This window comes from Macaca thibetana, chromosome 6 (assembly GCF_024542745.1).
Source record: "Macaca thibetana thibetana isolate TM-01 chromosome 6, ASM2454274v1, whole genome shotgun sequence".
In the NCBI taxonomy this organism is placed as follows: Eukaryota; Metazoa; Chordata; class Mammalia; order Primates; family Cercopithecidae; genus Macaca; species Macaca thibetana.
This window is the reverse complement of record NC_065583.1, coordinates 154,742,279-154,762,528: the sequence shown is the minus strand read 5'-3', so window position 1 is coordinate 154,762,528 and position 20,250 is coordinate 154,742,279. Positions and strand designations below refer to the sequence as shown.

The 20,250-nt window shown below is 34.9% G+C and overlaps 1 protein-coding gene across 3 annotated transcripts in view; it reads right to left on the bottom strand.

Annotated features, from left to right (window-relative positions):
* Positions 1–20,250, bottom strand: part of CDH12 (cadherin 12) — a 1,138,028-nt gene that overhangs the window by 72,569 nt on the left and 1,045,209 nt on the right. For all 3 annotated transcript variants that reach the window (XM_050795514.1, XM_050795515.1, XM_050795513.1), the window contains one exon: positions 2,475–2,662. In XM_050795514.1, the coding sequence (XP_050651471.1) occupies positions 2,475–2,662 (188 nt within the window). The remainder of the gene's footprint in view (positions 1–2,474; positions 2,663–20,250) is intronic.

The window sequence follows — 20,250 nt, the reverse complement described above, 5'->3', positions numbered from 1 at the left end:
TACCTTTTTCAATTGTGTTAAAAATAAATAAGAATGACATATATTTTTCTAGATTGACACCTAGACATTGATTACTTATTGGTATAGATGGTAAATATGTGTAAATAAAAATGATGATATAAACATAAAACTGTGTGAATATAAAATATAGTTATAATAATTAAATATAAACAAGTATATAGACATAAATATATATAATGTATATCTAGAATTGAATCTTTTGTACTTTAATTTTACTTTGGAAGTATACTTAATTTTATATTTAAATATCATGACTTCTTAATTTAAAATATTTTTTATATTATTAATGATTTGTATTTGTTTCATTTGAATAGATGTTTGTAACCTATTTAAATGTGATTTCTTTGGTGGAGACTTTCTTAGGGAAAATATTAAGTGAGAAGACCTTACATTGATTTGGGATTAAAAGAAAAAGAGAAAAACAAACTAAATAATAATAAGGGAGTAAACTGGATAATAATTTGACATATTTTTCTAAGAGTACTTTGCAAATTTAGCATAAATGCTTAATTTAATATAGTGGGATCATGTGGGATCTAGAAATTAAATTAATTTCTAGACTAAGCATAATTTATGCACAATAGCAGAAATAAAAATATGATAATCTATTTGAAAAATGTGTTTCTTTTTCAGAGTATTTTCATTATCATATATATTGCTTTCTTGTTAAAATTCAGAGTTCCTGAGCAAATATGGGAGGGGCATGCTGATTAATGGAACTGAATGCAAAATATTTATTCTGGTCAAAATAATTACAATGAGCAAATGAGTATTGTGTACTGCAGTTTGGGGTGTATTCTCCATAATTCTTCAAACTAGAGTGTGTTTTGTAGAAGAGGAGGAAAAGGCTAAATTAAATGAGCTTCACTTTTCTGCCTTTACTTTGTTATTGGAAATTTCTATAATTTGCCTCATTATTATGGAAGAAAGCTGCACACTTTAAATGCCATTATAATTTTTCTTTCTCACATTAACAGACTCCTTCATGTCATCACCCAACAAAAGACAAAACTACAGACACTGAAAAGAATGATTTCTTCCTGATATTTCAACTAACTTTGCCCTCTGCAATCCTCTTTGGCTCTAGTCCATACGCCATCACTGAACAGCTTCCCAGCACAGTCTGTCTTTCTCTCTGTCTGTTTATTGGTAAATCTTTTTCCCTTTCCTCCGTATAGCCCTCTCACGTCCATTACTGGCCTTTCACATTTCTTCTGCTTCTCAGGGGATTAGAGCTTACACACATCAGTATGCCTCCACTGTGATATCAAACAACATTGTGGTGAATTAGATATTTATATCTTCAGAAGAGCCATAAAAAGGCGCAGTATCAAGGCTGGTGGGGTTAGAGTTACTTTTTGATCTTGTTTTTAAAATAATCTTTATATGTATAGTAATAAAAAATTAGGTTACAATTAAACTCCAGTAAGAATCTTTTTAAATGACATAATCAAATTATCAGGTCTAATTGTTCAACATAAAATAGATAATAGTTGAATCACAAAATAATAGCACCTGTAGAATTAAATACTCAGCATCACTAGGTCTTCTTCTTCTTCTTCTTCTTCTTTTTTTTTAGTTTAAAATACAGTTGACTCTTGAGCAACACAAGTTTGGACTGTGCAGGGCCACTTATATGTGGATTTTCCTCTGCCTCTGCCTCTGCCATCCCAGAGACAGCAATACCAGCCCCTCCTCTTCCTCCTTCTCAGCAATGTGAAGATGATGAGGATGAAGACCTTTATGATGATCCACTAACACTTAACAAATGTAAATATATTTCCTTTTCCTTATGATTTTCTTAATAACATTTTCTCCTCCCTAGCTTACTTTATTGTAAGAATACAGTATATATGGCCAGGTGTGGTGGCTTAGGCCTGTAATCCCAGCACTTTGGGAGGCCGAGGCGGGTGGATCACGAGGTCAGGAGTTCGAGACCAGCCTGACCAACGTGGTGAAATCTCATCTCTATTAAAAATACAAAAACTAGCCGGGTGTGGTGGTGCATATCTGTAATCCCAGCTACTCAGGAGTCTGAGGCAGGAGAATCCCTTGAAACCAGGATGCGGAGGTTACAGTGAGCCAACATCGTACCACTGCACTCCAGCCTGGGTGGCAAGATTGCGACTCCATCTCAAAGAAAAAAAAAAAAAAGAATACAGTATACAGTATATACTATGTATAACATACAAAATATGTGTCAAATGTTTATGTGATTGGTAAAGCTTCTGGTCAAGAGTAAGCTATTAGAACTGAAATTTTGGAGGATCCAAAAGATACATGCAGATTTTTGACTGCATGGAGTATTAGTACCCCTAACTCCCACATTGTTCAAGGGTCAACTCTATTGCTAATTGAAGGAAAATTAAAATTACTTGTCATTTTCAACATTTATTTTTTATCTTCTTTAATTATTATTTAGTAGTCAACTCTCCAAACATTTGTCTATATACCTTTTTCAATTTGATGACTCCCTCTTGTGTATCCTCATCTGTGACAATGTCAAACAAATTTCCCCCATCTCCTGGAACGATATTGTATTCAATTTCTGCATTTTGTCCAAAATCAGGATCCACAGCTCTTATTCTTCCAATAGCTGAGCCAATAGGGGAAGACTCAGGAACTTTCAGGTGGAAGATGCCTGATAAGACATATAAAATTCAAATTGACAGTCGGGTTAGTAAGAGATATAGTAAGATTATAAGGCTTGAAAAATAGAGTCTACTGAAAGTAAATCACATTTAGAACATTATAGTGCAAAATGAAAAGGCATTTTGCTGTCACGTTTAGGATTATGATTAGGAGTAATAACTTCACTTTTCTCTTCAATATGAGCTGCTCTAGAATTTTAATTGGGCATTATAAATAGTAGAGAATGCTAAAGTAAAATTATTAGCAGGACTTGTTTTACACACTTATTGACATAAAAGTGTACCACATGTCAAATGGGAGGGTGGGACTATTCATGAAATTAATTAGTACAAATACTACAGACTGCAAGACGTAGATGAAAAGTTATAGAAGATAGATAGATAGATACATACATAGAGAAAGTTGAGGTTATATTTCCTGAAACTAATGACGTCAATAAGTATACATCGAGAAAGTTGAGGTTGTATTTCCTAAAACTAATGACGTCAATAAGTATATATCATTAAACTAAAAATAACCTGTAAAATGATAATCTGTATAGTTAACCAAAATTCTAGTAGATGATAGATTGAAATATAGTATATTATAGACTAAAATTCAGCTTCTATTTAGTAAATTTTAACTTGTCACCCTTCTATATACTTTTACTGATATTTTAAGTCATAAAGTTCTATCTCCCGAAGCTTTTTAATAGCATTAAGAAAGAAAAAAAGTAAAATGCTTACTTTTACCACCAGGTGGAGCATTCTTATTGTAATGAAATTTATACTGAATCAGCAAAACATAGATAAAACATGTCAGAATCATGGAAAATTGTAATACTCTCAAAAAAAAAATAGACATGATTTTAAGGTTTTGTAGAATTTTTAAAAGTCTGACACACAAGAAAGATAAAAAGTATGCTCTTTTACTGATATTTCATTAAAGCAAATATTAATGGGTTTAACAACAGTCTGTTCAAATTAAAATAAGGAAAGGAAGTGAGAGAAAATAAAAATGAAAAAACAAAACTAAACACAAAAATCTAAAATTTCCATTTTGATATTGGAGTTCCACTTTCAATTTCTCTTACTGGATTTAGAATGGCTCTTTCCCATGGGCAAATCAACTGTGGTGATTCATTCATTTTAGAATTTTAGTTACATTTATGGAAAATAAATTAAGAAGATACTAAAAATGTCTGTTGCATAGAAGTTAATTAAAAAATCATATTACAATATTACAGTTATTTTCTCCAGGAAAGTGTGAGAAAAAAATCACATCTTGTAGAGATTCTGCCAGATATTTTATTTTTGATTTCCAATTATTTTTGAGGTCCTATGGTTCTTTCACAATCAGTTTCAAAACTTGCAACATTTAAATCTCCCATCTTCCCTCCTTCCCCCAGAAAATGGTATCTACCATGTGTCTTGCATATGCAGACCAGCCATATTTAAGTCCAGCATATTATGTCCATGGAATGTATATGTGATTTGATCTCAAGATAGCTAAATACTCAACTAAAATTTGTTTATTTTACATACAAGACAAAATGATACTTTACAGTGGTCCATAAGAATTATATTTAAATAATCAGCTTAGTTAATTCATAGTATATCTACCTTCAAAGAGGATATGAGGGCTCTTTCTAAAAAATGCACTTAAAAGTTTAAATAGATAAAAAATATATATATAGACCTAACAATGACAACAACAACAACAACAAACTCCCTCCAAGTCACAATGCTAAAGTGTTACATAGATATTATGAAGAAATCTCAGTTAAGAAAAGTCATATTATTTGATCGAAGTAGTAACTTCTCATAGGCTAGGATTATTGTTTTATTTTTATTTCCTAAGCACTTAACATGGTAGCTGTCATTTAGGGATGCTTAATGTTTGCTGAACTTAAAGCAGTGATTGAACTTGAGGCAATCAAATCAAAGAAGAAAAACAAAAGAATGGGTTACATGGCATTCCTATTTTCTACCAGAAGGATAAAGCCAGATGTTCAAGAAGAATCTATCCGATTTCAAATAGACTTAATTACATGGCTTTTGGAACTACTTTCTTAGGGCATAAGTTTTCTTAATAGATAAATTAAAACCTGATCCTAGTGAGGCACTCCTGAGATAATAGGAAATATGAGGGTCCCTGAACTTCTGTATAATGAGGCAAGAAATCATGTGACAAAGTTTTTACAGTTGTACTAAACTTAAGGACAAATTCCCCAGAAAAAGGACAAGGCACAGAACGTGTGAGTAATTTTTCATTTTCTTATTTTTTTCCTTCTTAAATGCCCGTTAAATGAAAATACAACTTATCAGAAACTGTGTTTGTATCTTTTGCGTCTCGTTGTGTGATTGTGATGAAGAATCTGAAGGAACATCAAAAGCTTTGAACTTACAGTATGATTGGTCATAGCCCAAACTCATGGTTCATAAATGAGTGTTAGAAAAAGTCTAAATTTTTTTTTCTAATAAAAGAGAGAAATGGAGGTCTATGTTGAACAGTGTACTAGAAATCCTTCTTGATCAGGACTTTTAGTTGGAAACTTAGGGCTAAACATCATCAAGGAAATAGCTGAACAAGTGTTCAGAGAGACAGGGAGCCGTCGAGTACAGTGGATTTCAAACTTCAAATGTGGCCAGCAGTAGGGGTGGTAAAGGTGAAACAGCAAGAGTCATAAGGAGAGGAGTAGTATGGGAATGTTAGGAACTCATGGGCATCTCACTTAAAGGGCTGGGGACATCTCAGCTTATTCCATCCAATCCATTCAATGAGAGCCAATTCAGGTTATATATTAGGTTTATGAGTTAGCTTTACATTTACATTTGAATGGTTAAAAGCAAAAGTTAAGGGAATTACACATCGATGAAAATGATAGAGCCAGAGGTCCTCTCTAAGGGATTACGGTTAGTGAAGGTGAAGAGTTTAGCGACAGTTGAGATCCTCCAATATGGGTGGGAGGTGGGGGGTAAATTAAAGCACTGAAAGGTATTCCAAAGGGCACGGGATAATTCAAACTGCAGATGAAAGATCCCCCTTTTCAACATAATATGCTGAGATATGAACTTTATGTTTTATAAAAGAACATTTTATGGGGCTAGTAACAATAAATGTAAAGACAGCTATTCTTTGTAGTATTCTATCAATGTAAGTGAAATAGGGTGTTTTGTTTTAAGTTGTCAGCATAGAGAATGCCAACAAATTCCATATTTATCTAATGGCATTGAAAAACTTGTGATAAACTGAAATAATAGCATTGTCCAATAATGATTGATTTACTAGCATTCCACTAGCTTGCATGCCCTCAAAACTCAGATAAAATAAAAGTAAAGCAATAATTTACCACTTACATTTTTGTGTGCGTTAAGTTTTAGTGCATGTGAAATGCAAATATACAGAGCAATGGATTTTCTACTCTTTACATAGCAGACATACATTTTAGTAAGGTGGAAGTCACGTTCATTAAGACAAGTGTTTCTTAATAAAATATTACAGCTGGTAATAAAGTCTGCAGAATATGGATCAAGTCAGAGAAACTATGCATTTGTCATGTCGGATTGTGTAGGTTCTGTCGGTTTATTTCCAATGACTTGACATTTTATCATTTCTAGAATCTCAACAGCAATAAAACTGAGGTCATTCAGATTAATTCAAAACTGTGAAGTAATCTTCAGCTGTGCCAAAGTTGGATTGTTCATGATGTACTGTGTAATTACACCGCCATCGTCTTTTAGGCGTCCTACTTTTGATGCATATGAAACATCTTAATGGCACTACCTGTACCACAAGAATTGAGAAATGAAACAGGTGACAAGAGATTGTCCACAGTCAATAAAAATATGTATTTACCTATTCATCAAATATACATATTATGCTTAACCAAAATTACCATTTTCCCATGGAGAAGGAGGAAACGGCATGCAGTGAACTAAGTATAATGATCAAATTCTTAAATATAATATTCCCTGTTAGTTCCAAGAGTAGAAAAAAAATCAGGTAGTTATAAGCTACATAAGTATCCTCTCAGTAACTATGTCATTTGAAAAGATACTGATTAGGACATAAACTGTGGGTTGGGGGGTAGAGGACATGCATTGCTACTTAAAAAAAAGGATGTGAAATACATTTACCTTCCTTTTTTGTTTATTGCAGGAAATTTCCAGATACTGATGAAAACACCAAAATAAATATATTTACTTGACAAAATATAAATGAAGATCTTTACTTAAAAATAAAGATTATAGGACCTGAACAAATATATTAAGTGAATGCATGACTTTAAAAATACCACAGCATTCAATAATACCAGTAGCAAGTTAAAAAGAAGATAAAATACAAACTGACTTTTGAAATACATTTTATTTTATCTTTATGTAACAATAATTCTAAAGTTACTAAAAAAAAGAAGTCGATGTTCAGCTGCAAAAGAGTTACCTAAATACAAGTAACTAATGCAAATATAATTCATATTTAATAATACAAGAATACTAGAAATATTGGAGGGCTTAAGAACAAATTATTTCAAATTGATGAAAATGTTAAACATTTTTAAAAACTCAAAAACATACATTTGAGACCAACTAAAGAGACTATGATTTGAAATATTACATTTCAATTTAAACTTCAAAAAATTATATATAGCACTGAACTATTGATTCAGTAATTGAATTCAACCATTAGATTGTTCAAATGATCCTGCATACTTTTTGTGTGAGAGTGATTTACCTTCTAATGGCTTAGAAATAAAATTGTGTTGTATCAGTATTTTATTTTTTTAATGACTTAAATATATATCACACAGAATTATTTCACCTTACTTAAACAACACGAAAAGGAAATACAAGTAAACAACATATTGTGTGAGTAAAAAGGAACTTTATAGAAATTGTGCACCTGTAGCTCTGTGACCTTGAGGAAAATATTTTAAATATCCCTGTTTTGCTGATCTTTTAAAATATCTCTCTTTTCCTGATCTGTAAAATTAGTATAACAATATCTACCTTACAGATTTGTTTTTGAAAGTCACTTATACAAAAGTGTATGAAACTCATACAGTATTATCTATTATTACTAGTTAACTTTATAATAATATTTGTATAGTCTATACGTCTTATAATTTTTCCTATCAGAATGGCAATAGCCAACAGGAAACTGTCTATAGAGGTGTGGAGATGAAAGAAAGATCTTAAAACAGTTCTAAAAGGTCATTTTAATTTTAATTGAAATATTTTCCCATATCTTGAAAATTGGAGGATTCAGGAAGAAAAAAATGTTTTGGTGGTGGAAGAACATTTTATGCCCTCTATTTCCTTACAAGCCTGAGCCTATATTTTCAATAAGCCCAAATTAAAGTAATAGAAATATTGTCCACTAGGAAGAACTATCCTGATAATAAAGCTGGATTCAAGCTGGATTTTAGTCAAGCATACTAAACATACGGCGAATGGAATCTCTCAGTAATAACAGAAACATCCACTGCTGCTCATTCCCAGGATGAGGCTAGGATGGACTTTTTTTTTTTTTGAGACGGAGTTTCGCTCTGTCTCCCAGGCTGCAGTGCAGTGGCGAGATCTCGGCTCACTGCAAGCTCCGCCTCCCGGGTTCACGCCATTTTCTTGCCTCAGCCTCCGGAATAACTGGGACTACAGGCGCCCGCCACCAGGCCTGGCTAATTTTTTTGTGTTGTTAGTAGAGACGGGGTTTCACCATGTTAGCCAGGATGGTCTGGATCTCCTGACCTCATGATTAGTACGTCTCAGCCTTCCAAAGTGCTGGGATTACAGGCGTGAGCCACCGCGCCCGGCCAGATGGACGTAGTTTTTTATGTGTCAACTATTTGGCCCTAGAGGTTCACTTGATTGGTTAAATTACTTCACCTTTAAGATGTTATAATTGCCCATTCTAGATTTTAACTAACGATATACATGAATAAGAATTGCCATGCACACAATATCCATCATATTAATGAATCAAGATTTATAAATTATCTGTAACAATAGCAATATTTCTTGTCTCCGAACAATGAGAAATTTATTCCTGTAAACTTTTTCTAGTTCTGAGCAGCTAAATGCAATAAAAAAATTTAAGGCTGGATATTAAATTGTCTTTCAAAAATTATCTTTGCATAGTAGATTAATTGCTGAATTTTCCTGTATCTCAGATGATTGATATTTGACTCAACTACAATTTTTAGTGGTCTCCTTCATGGAATGACAAAGAAAAACACAAACAAAAAGACAAGTGTTCTTCTTGATGGCATTTATGGTCTAGTGGGAGAGAAGTCAATTAAACAATCACACAAACAAAGTAAAATTTTAGAGAAACACCATTGCCCTAAAGGAAAGTTGCACAATTCTATTCAATGTTTAAATTGAGAATCTGAGCTGAGACAACATAACGTTGGGGTCTATGAGATCAGCTAATAGAAAACATTCCAAAGAGAAGTAACCATATGACAAAGGTGATATGATCATAGTTTCCAGTCTTACCAGTTTGTTTGTTCAATAACTCCCACTAGGACCTATCATCTCTAATGTCAGAACCACCTCTAGTAAATTAACCTACAGCCTATATAGCTTGGCCATGTCCTTTTGTTGCTGCAATTTGGCAAACCCTAACTCTTGATGATGATAATTATCTTCCTTCTGAAGGAGGAGGGATGGTTCACTGAGGAAAGCCATAGAGAAGCAGTTAGATATTACTATAAATTATGATCATTAACTTTGAATGCCCTTCAAAATTGCTTAAAAAGCACACAGATTTGCAAAGGTAACTGACTACCGTTCTCTGTGACTTCTATTTTGAACTGCTCTACTGTCCTCAAATATCTGCTTAATTACTCACTTACTACTTCCTTTCTCAGGTGGTGGCCTTGCCTTGTAGTTCACAGAAAAAAAAAACAAAACGATGTTGCATAGGAGATTGCTCAGCTTCCCCAACCTTCAAAGGATCCCACATCAGTGTGACTCATAGTTTGAACAATCATAACATGTAAGATATAGTACAAACTTTTTTTTATTTATCTCTCGCTGTTCCTTTAGACTTTCTTCTGTGGGAGTATGCTTTGTCTTGGAAGAAAACAATGGTGAGTAAATGATGTTTCTTCTCACTATTAAATAATAGTCCTATGTTCACTTTAATTTTAAAAACCTAGATTTGGAAGTTAGACATTTCCAATAAATGACATTAACTAATGCATCAATCCATATGCAAAATGAAGACTTCTCCCGTTGGCCACCCCACCCACCTCCAAGCCAATTAGAGCCAGCAGCAGATAGGACATTGGGTTGGGATCTGGATGGATTAGCAGGCTTTCTCTGTCCAAATTTTTAAATTTTTCTTCATCATCTCCTTTCCTGGGGTGTTTTCACCTTATCATTGGAGGCAGGAAAGCTAGGAGACTGGACTGTTCTTACTTGATGATGTGGTTTTTGCTTCTCTGGAGCTGCACAGTGCACTTGGGGGCAGCTCTTGCAGCAGGCTCCCACACCAATGGCATTCCTCTCCTTTGATGGACTATGACCTCAGCCTCCAGATTTCTGGCGACCCGCTCCACATGCAGATTCTCACTTCAAGGAGAATCTCTTTGTCAGGACTTAGCATAATGCTGGGTTGGTTTTCCCTTCTGCTTACTCATTTCTTGCCATTCCTTTTGTTGTCATACAATTACTTTCCCAAACACAGCCTTGTTCTCTTTTCCTTTCTCTGCTGTTTTCAGGACATTTTAACTGTCCTCAGCACAAGACAGGTATCAGTCCAGGAATTTCCCTCATTTTCTGGGAAAATATGTTAGAGTTTATTATTGATCTTAGCTGAATGGAAGGCCCTATTCATCAAACTTGAGAGGAGTAGGAAGGGCAATCCCACCACTCACTTTTAGTAGATAGAGACTAAACATGGCTTTCTCCAAAGAAATCCTCTGCACATAATTTTCCCTCTACTTCACACTCTACAAAACATGCTTTAAAAGACTAACAAAATATTGCCTGGGTGCAGTGGCTCAAGTCTGTAATCCCAGCACTTTGGGAACCCAAGACGGGCCAATCACTTGAGGTCAGGAGTTCGAGACCAGCCTGGTCAACATGGTGAAAGTCTATCTCTACTAAAAATACAAAAATTAGCCGGGTATGGTAGTGTGTGCCTGTAATCCCAGTTACTTGGGAGCTGAGGCAGGATAATCACTTGAGCCAGGGAGGCAGATGTTGCAGTGAGGTGAGATCATGCCACTGCGCACCAGCCCGGGGGACAGAGCGAGACTGTATCTCAAAACACACACACACACAACAAAACAAACAACCAAAAAACCCCCCAAAAAACAAACAAACAAAAAGACTAACAAAATACCTTACTATGACCGAAAGCTACAAGATTCTTAAAAGCATCTGATATTTCCATTGTAAATTCTGATCTGAGACCATACTCTGCTGCATAGTATCTATTATGTGTTAGCTTTATAGTTCATACTTCAATATTAACCTCTTGTTATAGCTGTAAGCATTCTTTCAGTTGAAGTGTCCTTCATCTCCACTTTTTCTTCTTAAGCTCCAGCAATTTGTACACATTGTACTATTTTTAGAGAATCAGTTTTCTCTGCACTCAGTACTTTCTTCTCAATGGAGATATTCCTGATGAGACACAAACAGCTCATAGTTGAGCATCTTAACAAAAATTTCACCTTGTCCCAAATCTGATTCTAGTTACCCCCATCATTTTCTTTTCCCTTTCCAACAGAACTTTTCCAAGAGAATCACTGTTACCCATGCCTTCTTAACAACCACTCCACAAGCAGCCTTACCCGGCTGACTGAACCTATCATTGCATAGCAAAGTTTCCCCTGAGATGTAGTGACTTCCTTGCCACTAAAATCCAGTGGCAATTTCTTGGCTGTGTTCAACACTCTTGGCTATTCCCTGTTTTCTGAAGCACATCTCTTCTGCGACTCTACAGTTGTGGTTTTCTAGCACTCTACTATCATAGTTTCCTCCTACCTTGCAGCTCTCTCCTTGCCAGATTCCTTTGTGGGAATTCTCAGAAAAGATCTGGATAAGTGATTCTTAAACTTACTGCATTTCGGTATCATCTGGAAAGTTAAACAATTTTTTAAATGCTCTAGCTCAGGGACCATCCAAAGAGATTCTGTTTAGTTTTTCTAAGTTTAGAGCTGGATTTATTAAATTCCCTCCTGTTCTACTTTACAAACGTGGTCAAGAATCAATTTTGCCAGCTATGTTTATTCAGTCTTTCCTTTTCCTAGGTCACTTCCTCTCTCCCTTTTGCTTCATTTACTATCATTATGCTAAACATTCTTTTTATTTTAACTCCAACCTATATTCAGCTTTTGAGTTTTCATACTATACTTGGCAAAATATCATCTTATTCCAAAACATTACTTGGATATCTCCAAGGTGTCTCAGTTTTGACATATTCAAACATGAGATCAGAGACTTGCCATGCCTAGATGAAGATTCTCCTACTAGTCACTCTCTCAGCAAGTAGTATTTCTACCTCTCCAGTTCCATGAACTAGAATCTGCTTCCTTGTAGCAAATCCACTGCTATTGTTGATTATTTTACCTCCGAAAATCACTCAAATCTGTCTACACGCTACCATTTTTCACGATGGCCCTGGTCACCACCATCACAGACTACACAACTCACACTTCTTTTCTGTTACTGCCGATGCCTGCTAACTGGTCTTCCCAAATTATTCTCCTCCCCTGGCCTGAGATGTCTTTTCCATGCTGCACAGCAAGGATGGAGAGGTCATTTCCATCACTTCTAAGTAAAAACTCATTTTCTTCTTTCATATAGTCAGGAAATTACCCTTTTAGAAAATCCGTGCGTGTCAACATGAAGGAAAGGAAGAAAATTTTAAATAGAAATTACTCTTTAAGTGGAACAGACACTTAGTAACAGCAATCACTTATATAGCGCTTTCTATTTTCCAGGTACTTTTCTAAGCACATTTCCATTATTAACTAATTTTTATCTTCACAGCAAGACTATGAGATACCCACTATTATTGTAACTTCCAGTCATTTATATCCTAGTAAATATTTTAGAACTATATTGGGATAGGGAGAAAAAACAGGTATAATCCCTAATTTTCAGGATCTGTTCATTTCTGTGGTGTAAGAGTTCCCACCATGGTCTATATCAAAGTACTGTTGTGATGTCTTGAACAGAGTGTTGAGAAGAAACATGCACAATTGGTTCTGCTGATCTGGTAGAACCTACTATCAGTCTACAAATGAGCAAGTTAGGGCTAATGGCCATGAGGTGAGTCAAGCAAGTAGTATTCCTGATTGAAAACATAGTTCCTCATTTTGTCTGTCCGTTTCTGTTGACTTGCTTGTGCTGCCTGAAAGTCAACCAAATGGATACAATATTTGGTTGATCCATAAGATATTTTAAAATTCAGGTAATTCAGAATTCTTAATTTTAGCTAGACTGAGTGATGCAAATTTCAATTCACTGAGGACTGAGTGGCTTGGGCACACTTGGGGAAAGTTTCCCTTTTTAGTGATTGGAGAGAAAAATCCATGAAAACATCTAGAAAAGTGGCATTAGGAGATGTGACAAGGTTCTAGAAGGGGATGGGGCACTAAACATAAAATGATTCTGCTACTGCACCCAAAAAAGAAAGGAAAATCTATTACATCTCTTTCTGTCTTTCCAATTCTTCCTTTCTTCTTACAATGCCACAACATTAAAGTACAAAATATTATGTTTAATAGTATAGTTCTACTACTTATAAGTTTTATAAATACATATCTGCAAAACTAATTGTCCATTGCAACATTATTTTTTTAAGCAAATGCACTAGAAATTCCAACCAACCTAATTCCAAATAGACTATGGAGCAAAACCAACTTATATTACTTAATGATTTTCAGAATAATTGGGGTTTCTGATTCTCCAAAGTGTGTATTTTTAATATAAGTGATTTATATAACCACTATTCTCGTTACATAATAATAAACATGTTGGAGATTTTGGCAAGAGTTCACAACATTTCAAGTGCATCAATAATTTTTCATTGTTATATATTTAATGAAGTACATTTAATATCTCTTAAAGCCTTCATTGAATATTTAAACCTTTGTTTATGTTGTCTTTATCTATGTAATTTCTGATGCATTTGATGATATATAGTAAATAAAACATTCTCAGTGATGCTGCCTAATAGCATTACAAAAATATGCCAGAAGCAACACTAAAAGTTTTTTCCTAAATTATAAATAAATTTAACATCTTATAAAATAAGCTCTTGAAAACCATTGGAATTTATTTTTTATTTTTTATTTTTTGAGATGAAGTCTCACTCCATTGCCCAGGCTGAAGTGCAGTGATAGGATCTCGTCTCACGGCAATGTCTGCCTCCTGGGTTCAAGCAATTCTCCTGTCTAAGCCTCCCAAGTAGCTGGGACTACAGTCGCCTGCCACCAGGCCCAGCTGATTTTGTATTTTTAGTAAAGACAAGGTTTCACCATATTGGTCAGGCTGGTCTCGAACTCCTGACCTCAGGTGATCCACCCGCCTCGACCTCCCAAAGTGCTGGGGTTACAGGCGTGAGCCACTGTGCCTGGCCAAAAGCATTGAAAATTTTAAGTCAGCTGGGGATATTTACTTACTCACAAGTTTGACTTCTCACTAGTTTTCTTCTGAAACATGAGGAGAGTTGTCTAAAAAAGATGAAATTTGGTAATGGTCTCTTCCTATGTATATTTTGCTTTCTTTTAGCCAAAACTAATTATTTCAATAACAACTCATTCACCAATTTGCAAATTTGATTTGTGAATATTCATCATATATCACATATGGACACAATGGTTTAAATTTTCTGTCATTTCCTGCATTTTTAAAAAATATTTTCTGTTATCCTTGTTTTCCTGCTTTTACCTAAAATGTTTTACTTGTCTACTACTTCACATATTTCTATGTATAAAATCTATTATTCTTTCTGGGACAACCTAAAGCCACATTTTGATGATATTTTTCCTTTTGTCTTTACAATTTTATTTGTTTCACACTTCTATGCATACATAAATCATATGTCCTTTTTTTTTTTTTTTGCAATAGTCTAAATATTTAGGAATACATTGTTTTTACTCCAGATGGTATAAATGTGCATTAACTTAAAAATCTCCCTACCTGTCTGGGTGTGGTGGCTCACGCCTATAATCCCAGCCCTTTGGGAGGCCAAGGTGGGCGATCACCTGAGGTCAGGAGTTTAAGACCAGCCTGGCCAACAGGGCAAAACCTGTCTCTACTAAAAATACAAAAATTATCCAGGTGTGGTAGTGCATGCCTGTAATCCCAGCGACTCAGGAGGCTGAGGCAGGAGAAGAGCTTGAACCCAGGAGGTGGAGGCTGCAGTGAGCCAAGATCGTGCCACTTCACTCCACACTCTAGCCTGGGCTAGAGAGAGAGATTCCATCTCAAAATAAGTAAGTAAATAAATAAATAAATAAATAAATAAATACCAAAAAAAAACCTCCCTATTTTTACACTATCTTTTGAAGAGAAGAAATTAAAAATTTTATCTTCTTTATGCAGTGCAAAATGAAAATGACGGTTTTTTTTCCTTTATACTGTAATGAAACTTGCAGTGAACGAAACATTATTCCTGAAATGATACACTCCCTTGTGTCTGGCATTTGTTAACAAAATATATTTCTTAGTACCAGGTCTTTTGTTTCCGTGGTTTTTAATATTGCTCAGATTCCTGTTAACTTTCTTAAAGAACTACTTTAGAAGTCTCATTTCCTTGTCTATATAATTTCTAAGACCAATAATAAGGCAAATAGGAAATAGAGAACTGTAAACATTGTGAAATAAATGGTGACTTTAGGATGCTTTCACATCTGTGACTAAAGATTGCCGTTGCCGTCAGAAATCTATGCGTTAAAGAATTGAGGAGGTTGTGTTTAAAGTCCTCCTCGTAACTTCATTCTCCTACCTGGGTTTTCTTATACACAAGACTTAAATAGAGCTACGTCTTTTAAAATCTGGCTAAGTATATCCATTCTCCAAACCTCATTGATCACTTCTATGTTTTTGTCTCTTAGAAATGTTCCTTTGGGCCTGGTGTGGTGGCTGTGTAATCCCAGCACTTTGAGAGGCCGAGGCAGGTGGATCACCTGATGTCAGGAGTTCAAGACCAGCTTGGCCAACATGGTGAACCTGATCTCTACCAAAAATAGAAAAATTGGCTGCGCATGTTGGTGGGCGCCTGTAATCCCAGCTACTTGGGAGACTGAGGCAAGAGAACTGCTTGAACCCAGGAGGTGGAGGTTGCAGTGAGTCGAGATCGTGCCATTGCCCTCCAGACTGGGTGACAAGAGTGAAACTCCTTCTCAAAAAAAAAAAAAAAAAAGGGAAACGCTTCTTTGACTCTCACTTCTCTTTTGAGATCCTACATTTTCAACCTCCCATCTCCACTCAAGCACATTGAAAAGAGAAAGAAAGGAAAATGTAAGAGGGACAAGGAGAAGGAAAAAATTAAAAATAAACATCTTTACTGTCAGATATTTTAGTTGTATTGATTTACTTAATTCTCCCAGAAGCACAATATATTATTATTAATATGGCTATATAATTTATAAGCCAAACAGAGCCACTTTTGAGAGTAAAACAAATCAGTCTGAGTAATTAATTTGAGGTCATAGGTATAAAATGGAATTATCTCTGGCACACAAGTATAGCTGATCACCCTATTTATTATCTCAATTTGATTATGTAAAAGCTTCGGGTCAGAGTTTATTCAGTTTACTCAGGCCCCAGTGAGTAAATAGCAGAGCTGCGTTTCCCATCTGTACCTTTCCAAGAGTCTAGGACTTCTGTGCTTTACAAATCACTTTATAAGCTTAAAAATATTCACAATGGCCAGGTGCAGTGGCTCAGGCCTCTATTCCCAGCACTTTGGAAGGCTGAGGGAGGTGGATCACGAGGTCAGGAGTTCAAGACCAGCCTGGCCAAGATGGTTAAACTCTGTCTCTACTAAAAATACAAAAAAAGAAAAATAGCCCGGCATGGTGGCGGGTGCCTGAAATCCCAGCTACTCGTGAGGCTGAGGCAGAGAATTGCTTGAACCTGGGAGGTGGAGGTCACAGTGAATCGAGATGGCGCCACTGCACTCCAAGCCAGGGCGACAGAGAAAGACTTTGTCTCAAAAAAAAAAAAAAAAAAATATATATATATATGTGTGTGTGTATACACACACACACACACACACACAGAGATACTTTAAAACAATGTCTTTTCAGTTTTGATTAGTGGAGCAGTGGATTGAAAGCCCCATATTCATGTTTAGGGCCCCTACTCCTAGCTACTGGGACAATTCTGATGTTGGAAGCAGGAATCTATATTTTCATAAACACCAAAACCATAGCTCTAATGTGCTATCCACTTACGTTCTGCTGTATCATACATGTAACTACAAAGTTTCTGGCTCCATCTCTCACTATCTCTTTTTCTTTCAGTTTCCTCTTCTAAAAATATACAAATAAATAGAACCTACTCATACGGATTAAGGAAATTAATATGCAATTTTAATGGTGTCTTTACATAGTACAGGTGCAATATATGTGAGCTGCTCTTCTCTCTGTAATAATTGCCTTATTCTCTAAAGAGAAGTGGCAAATGTACCACCTGGGGAAATCTGGGAACTGGCTAATGCAGTTCCAGCAGCCAAATTCAGAAAAGCAGGCTAAGGACTTGTGAACTTGCAGACTTAGTAAGTAAAGGAGAGATATGGGTAGATCACAGTCAGATGTTTTATTATGACTAAGTTGGATAAGTTCTGTTTCTAGTATCCATGTACTTGCCCTGATTCTCAGGGGATTGTCAAGAGAGACAAATTTCTCCTATGTTTGCAGAAAGGCCAAAAGGTGGGGACAAAAGAGCTTTCCAGTTCAGGTTTTCTTATGTTTTAATTTGTTTGCCTGTTTAGGAACTTACAGGTTTTAATCTCTCATAGGTAAAGTCTCATATTTGAGTTGTATGGTAGACTACATAACACTATATTATTCATGCCACTCTGCCAATATTTTAAGTTCTAAAAAAGTCACTTAAAGTGAGCTGGAAAGTAGACAGATTAACCTTAACAAATATTATAAATATTAAATGGACCCATGGGCTTTAACATTATTTTTTATAACATTGGTCAGATTAGGGGCAATATCTTTAATATCACTTCAATTTTAAGCATTATTTAATATCTTTCAAAAAAATGATTTAAAACTAAAGGTCATATTTCTAAGGGACCTGTCAATGTTATTGCTCATATGCTAGGTTCTTCTGAGACTCTGTTAACGGCACCATGAAACAGTCATGTTACATTCTTTGTCCTTTAGCACATGGTGAACAGAACTAAGTAAGTCAAAGAAAATGTTCAGCACCACTTAAAAATGATTCATGCTCTCGTTAGCAAAGGACAATGTGATAGTAATAATAATAGCCATGAGAATTTTTTTTTAAATTTGTTAATTTTCTTTTTGTATGCTTACATCGGCCTATATATAGCCCAGTGAAACTCATGATCTCCTTGTGGGAGAATCTGGAGCACAGTGTTTTTCTCTGAGCTTGCATTCAAATTGCATTCAGTTCCAACGTTAGCCTCGAAGCATCTGTATCTGGCAGTGTTAAGCTATTTGGAAGACATCTAAACAAGATATACCACTATATATGAGTGTTTGTTTGTTTAGTTAGTTTAAAATGAATACATTTTAATATTTAGTCTTTACCCAAATATATCTGTAGGACTACAATTTTGCATGAATACAAAATATTCTCATGAGATACACAATTAACTTATTAACTTATTCACTCTAATAAGTAATGGAAATGCTTATTACACATGATATACATGGTATATACATTATATATAATATATCTTATATGATCATTATATATTGATCATATATTACATATCATATATTAATATATTATATAATATATATCTCATATGATATATAATATATGTATATCATGTATCTCATATATATTCATACACATTATTCAAGGAATCAGCACTTGCTGGCTCATCACAGTAAACCAGTGATCTTCAGATTTGCTCTGTAGACTACCTGTATCAGAATTTACCACAACACTTATCTAAAATTTAGATTTCTTAGGTCCAAGCTATGTCAGTTGAAACAAAACTTCCCTCACTGGGGATATGGGATCCCAAGGGATTCTTCAGGCAAATGTAATTTGAGAGCCACTGTAAGATCTACTGGAGAGTGGGGTCTACGTTCTCATTGCCATGCATTACCTTCAGCACGTAGTCATTTTTGTTTACTTTTATTGAAGTAGACAAAAGACCTATTTGGTAATTAAATTAGATGTGTTTATTCCACTTAGAAGAAAAGCTGGTTTTATAACGTGTCTTGGCTTATTTTTCAAAAACAGGAATAGTGTCATCAAATGTGATGACTTTTTTCCATTACTCATGCCTATAATTATTATGAGACTCAGGGAGTACCCGAATACAAGGTCATGGCTTTTTGTTTAATATTTTTAAATGCTTATATTTACAGTTTTATTTTTTATGCCTTTTAAATGTTTCCACCCCCAAGTGAGAGGACACACACACACGCGTACACACAATTCATAAAACATATATATCTCATATATATGCATACACATAAATACACACAACATCAAAGTTCTATTTGTCTATTTTTGTCTTACTCATATCTTTGGGAAATATTGACCAAAAAGGTAATATATTCATATACAGTATCTAAATAATCCAGGTTAAAATATTAATAATGTCCCAAATACTACTTTTGAAAATTACATTCTCTTCCTACACTGGAGATATTTAGAAGAAAAGCATGGTCCTGAAAACAGTAGATTAGGTAAATTTGTCATCAAAGAATGCTAGCAAAGTGTTATCTGTTTGAAATTACTTAAACATTAGTAGAAATAGAATTGTGAGAACTAAATTGTATACTAAAATTGATGCTGAACAAGCACCAGTCCTACATTTTAGAAACAAACACGTATTTGTATAATTGAAACATTAATATATCATGAACTTTTTGTATTACTATTTAAAACCTCCACCTGCTCTCGATTAAGGAAAACCTTACCATTCATTTTGTAGTCAAAACTTCTTTATTAAATTATATGATAGATAATTATACATTAACCTTGCAGATCAAATTGGCCCACACCATCCCTTCAACCTCAGTTATTTGAATAAGCTGAAGTAGTTCTCCTCATTTAATAGTAGTAGATTTCACCTAAGAGCCATTATTTTAGCCATACTTCCTTGGCATTTTCTTTCAGAGTCCTTGCAACCATCTTTTTATTTTCCATCCATTTACTTAAGAGAGCATACCGCAGATAGTGATAAGAGTGGCAATTCACCTTTGTTTCACCCTCTGGGGAATCATTTATGTGCATGCTGGGGGTGTTATCAGTTGTTTGCACTTGTTGTGCAGGCAGGCAATAGACTCTTAACCAGACTTCCCAGGAAATATGGGAGGTGAGAGAGGCATATAATTTACTCACAACAGTAACAAAGTCAGCAGCACATTGTGGGTAGCAGATTGCCTTCTCTGGACTCAAATAACAGGAA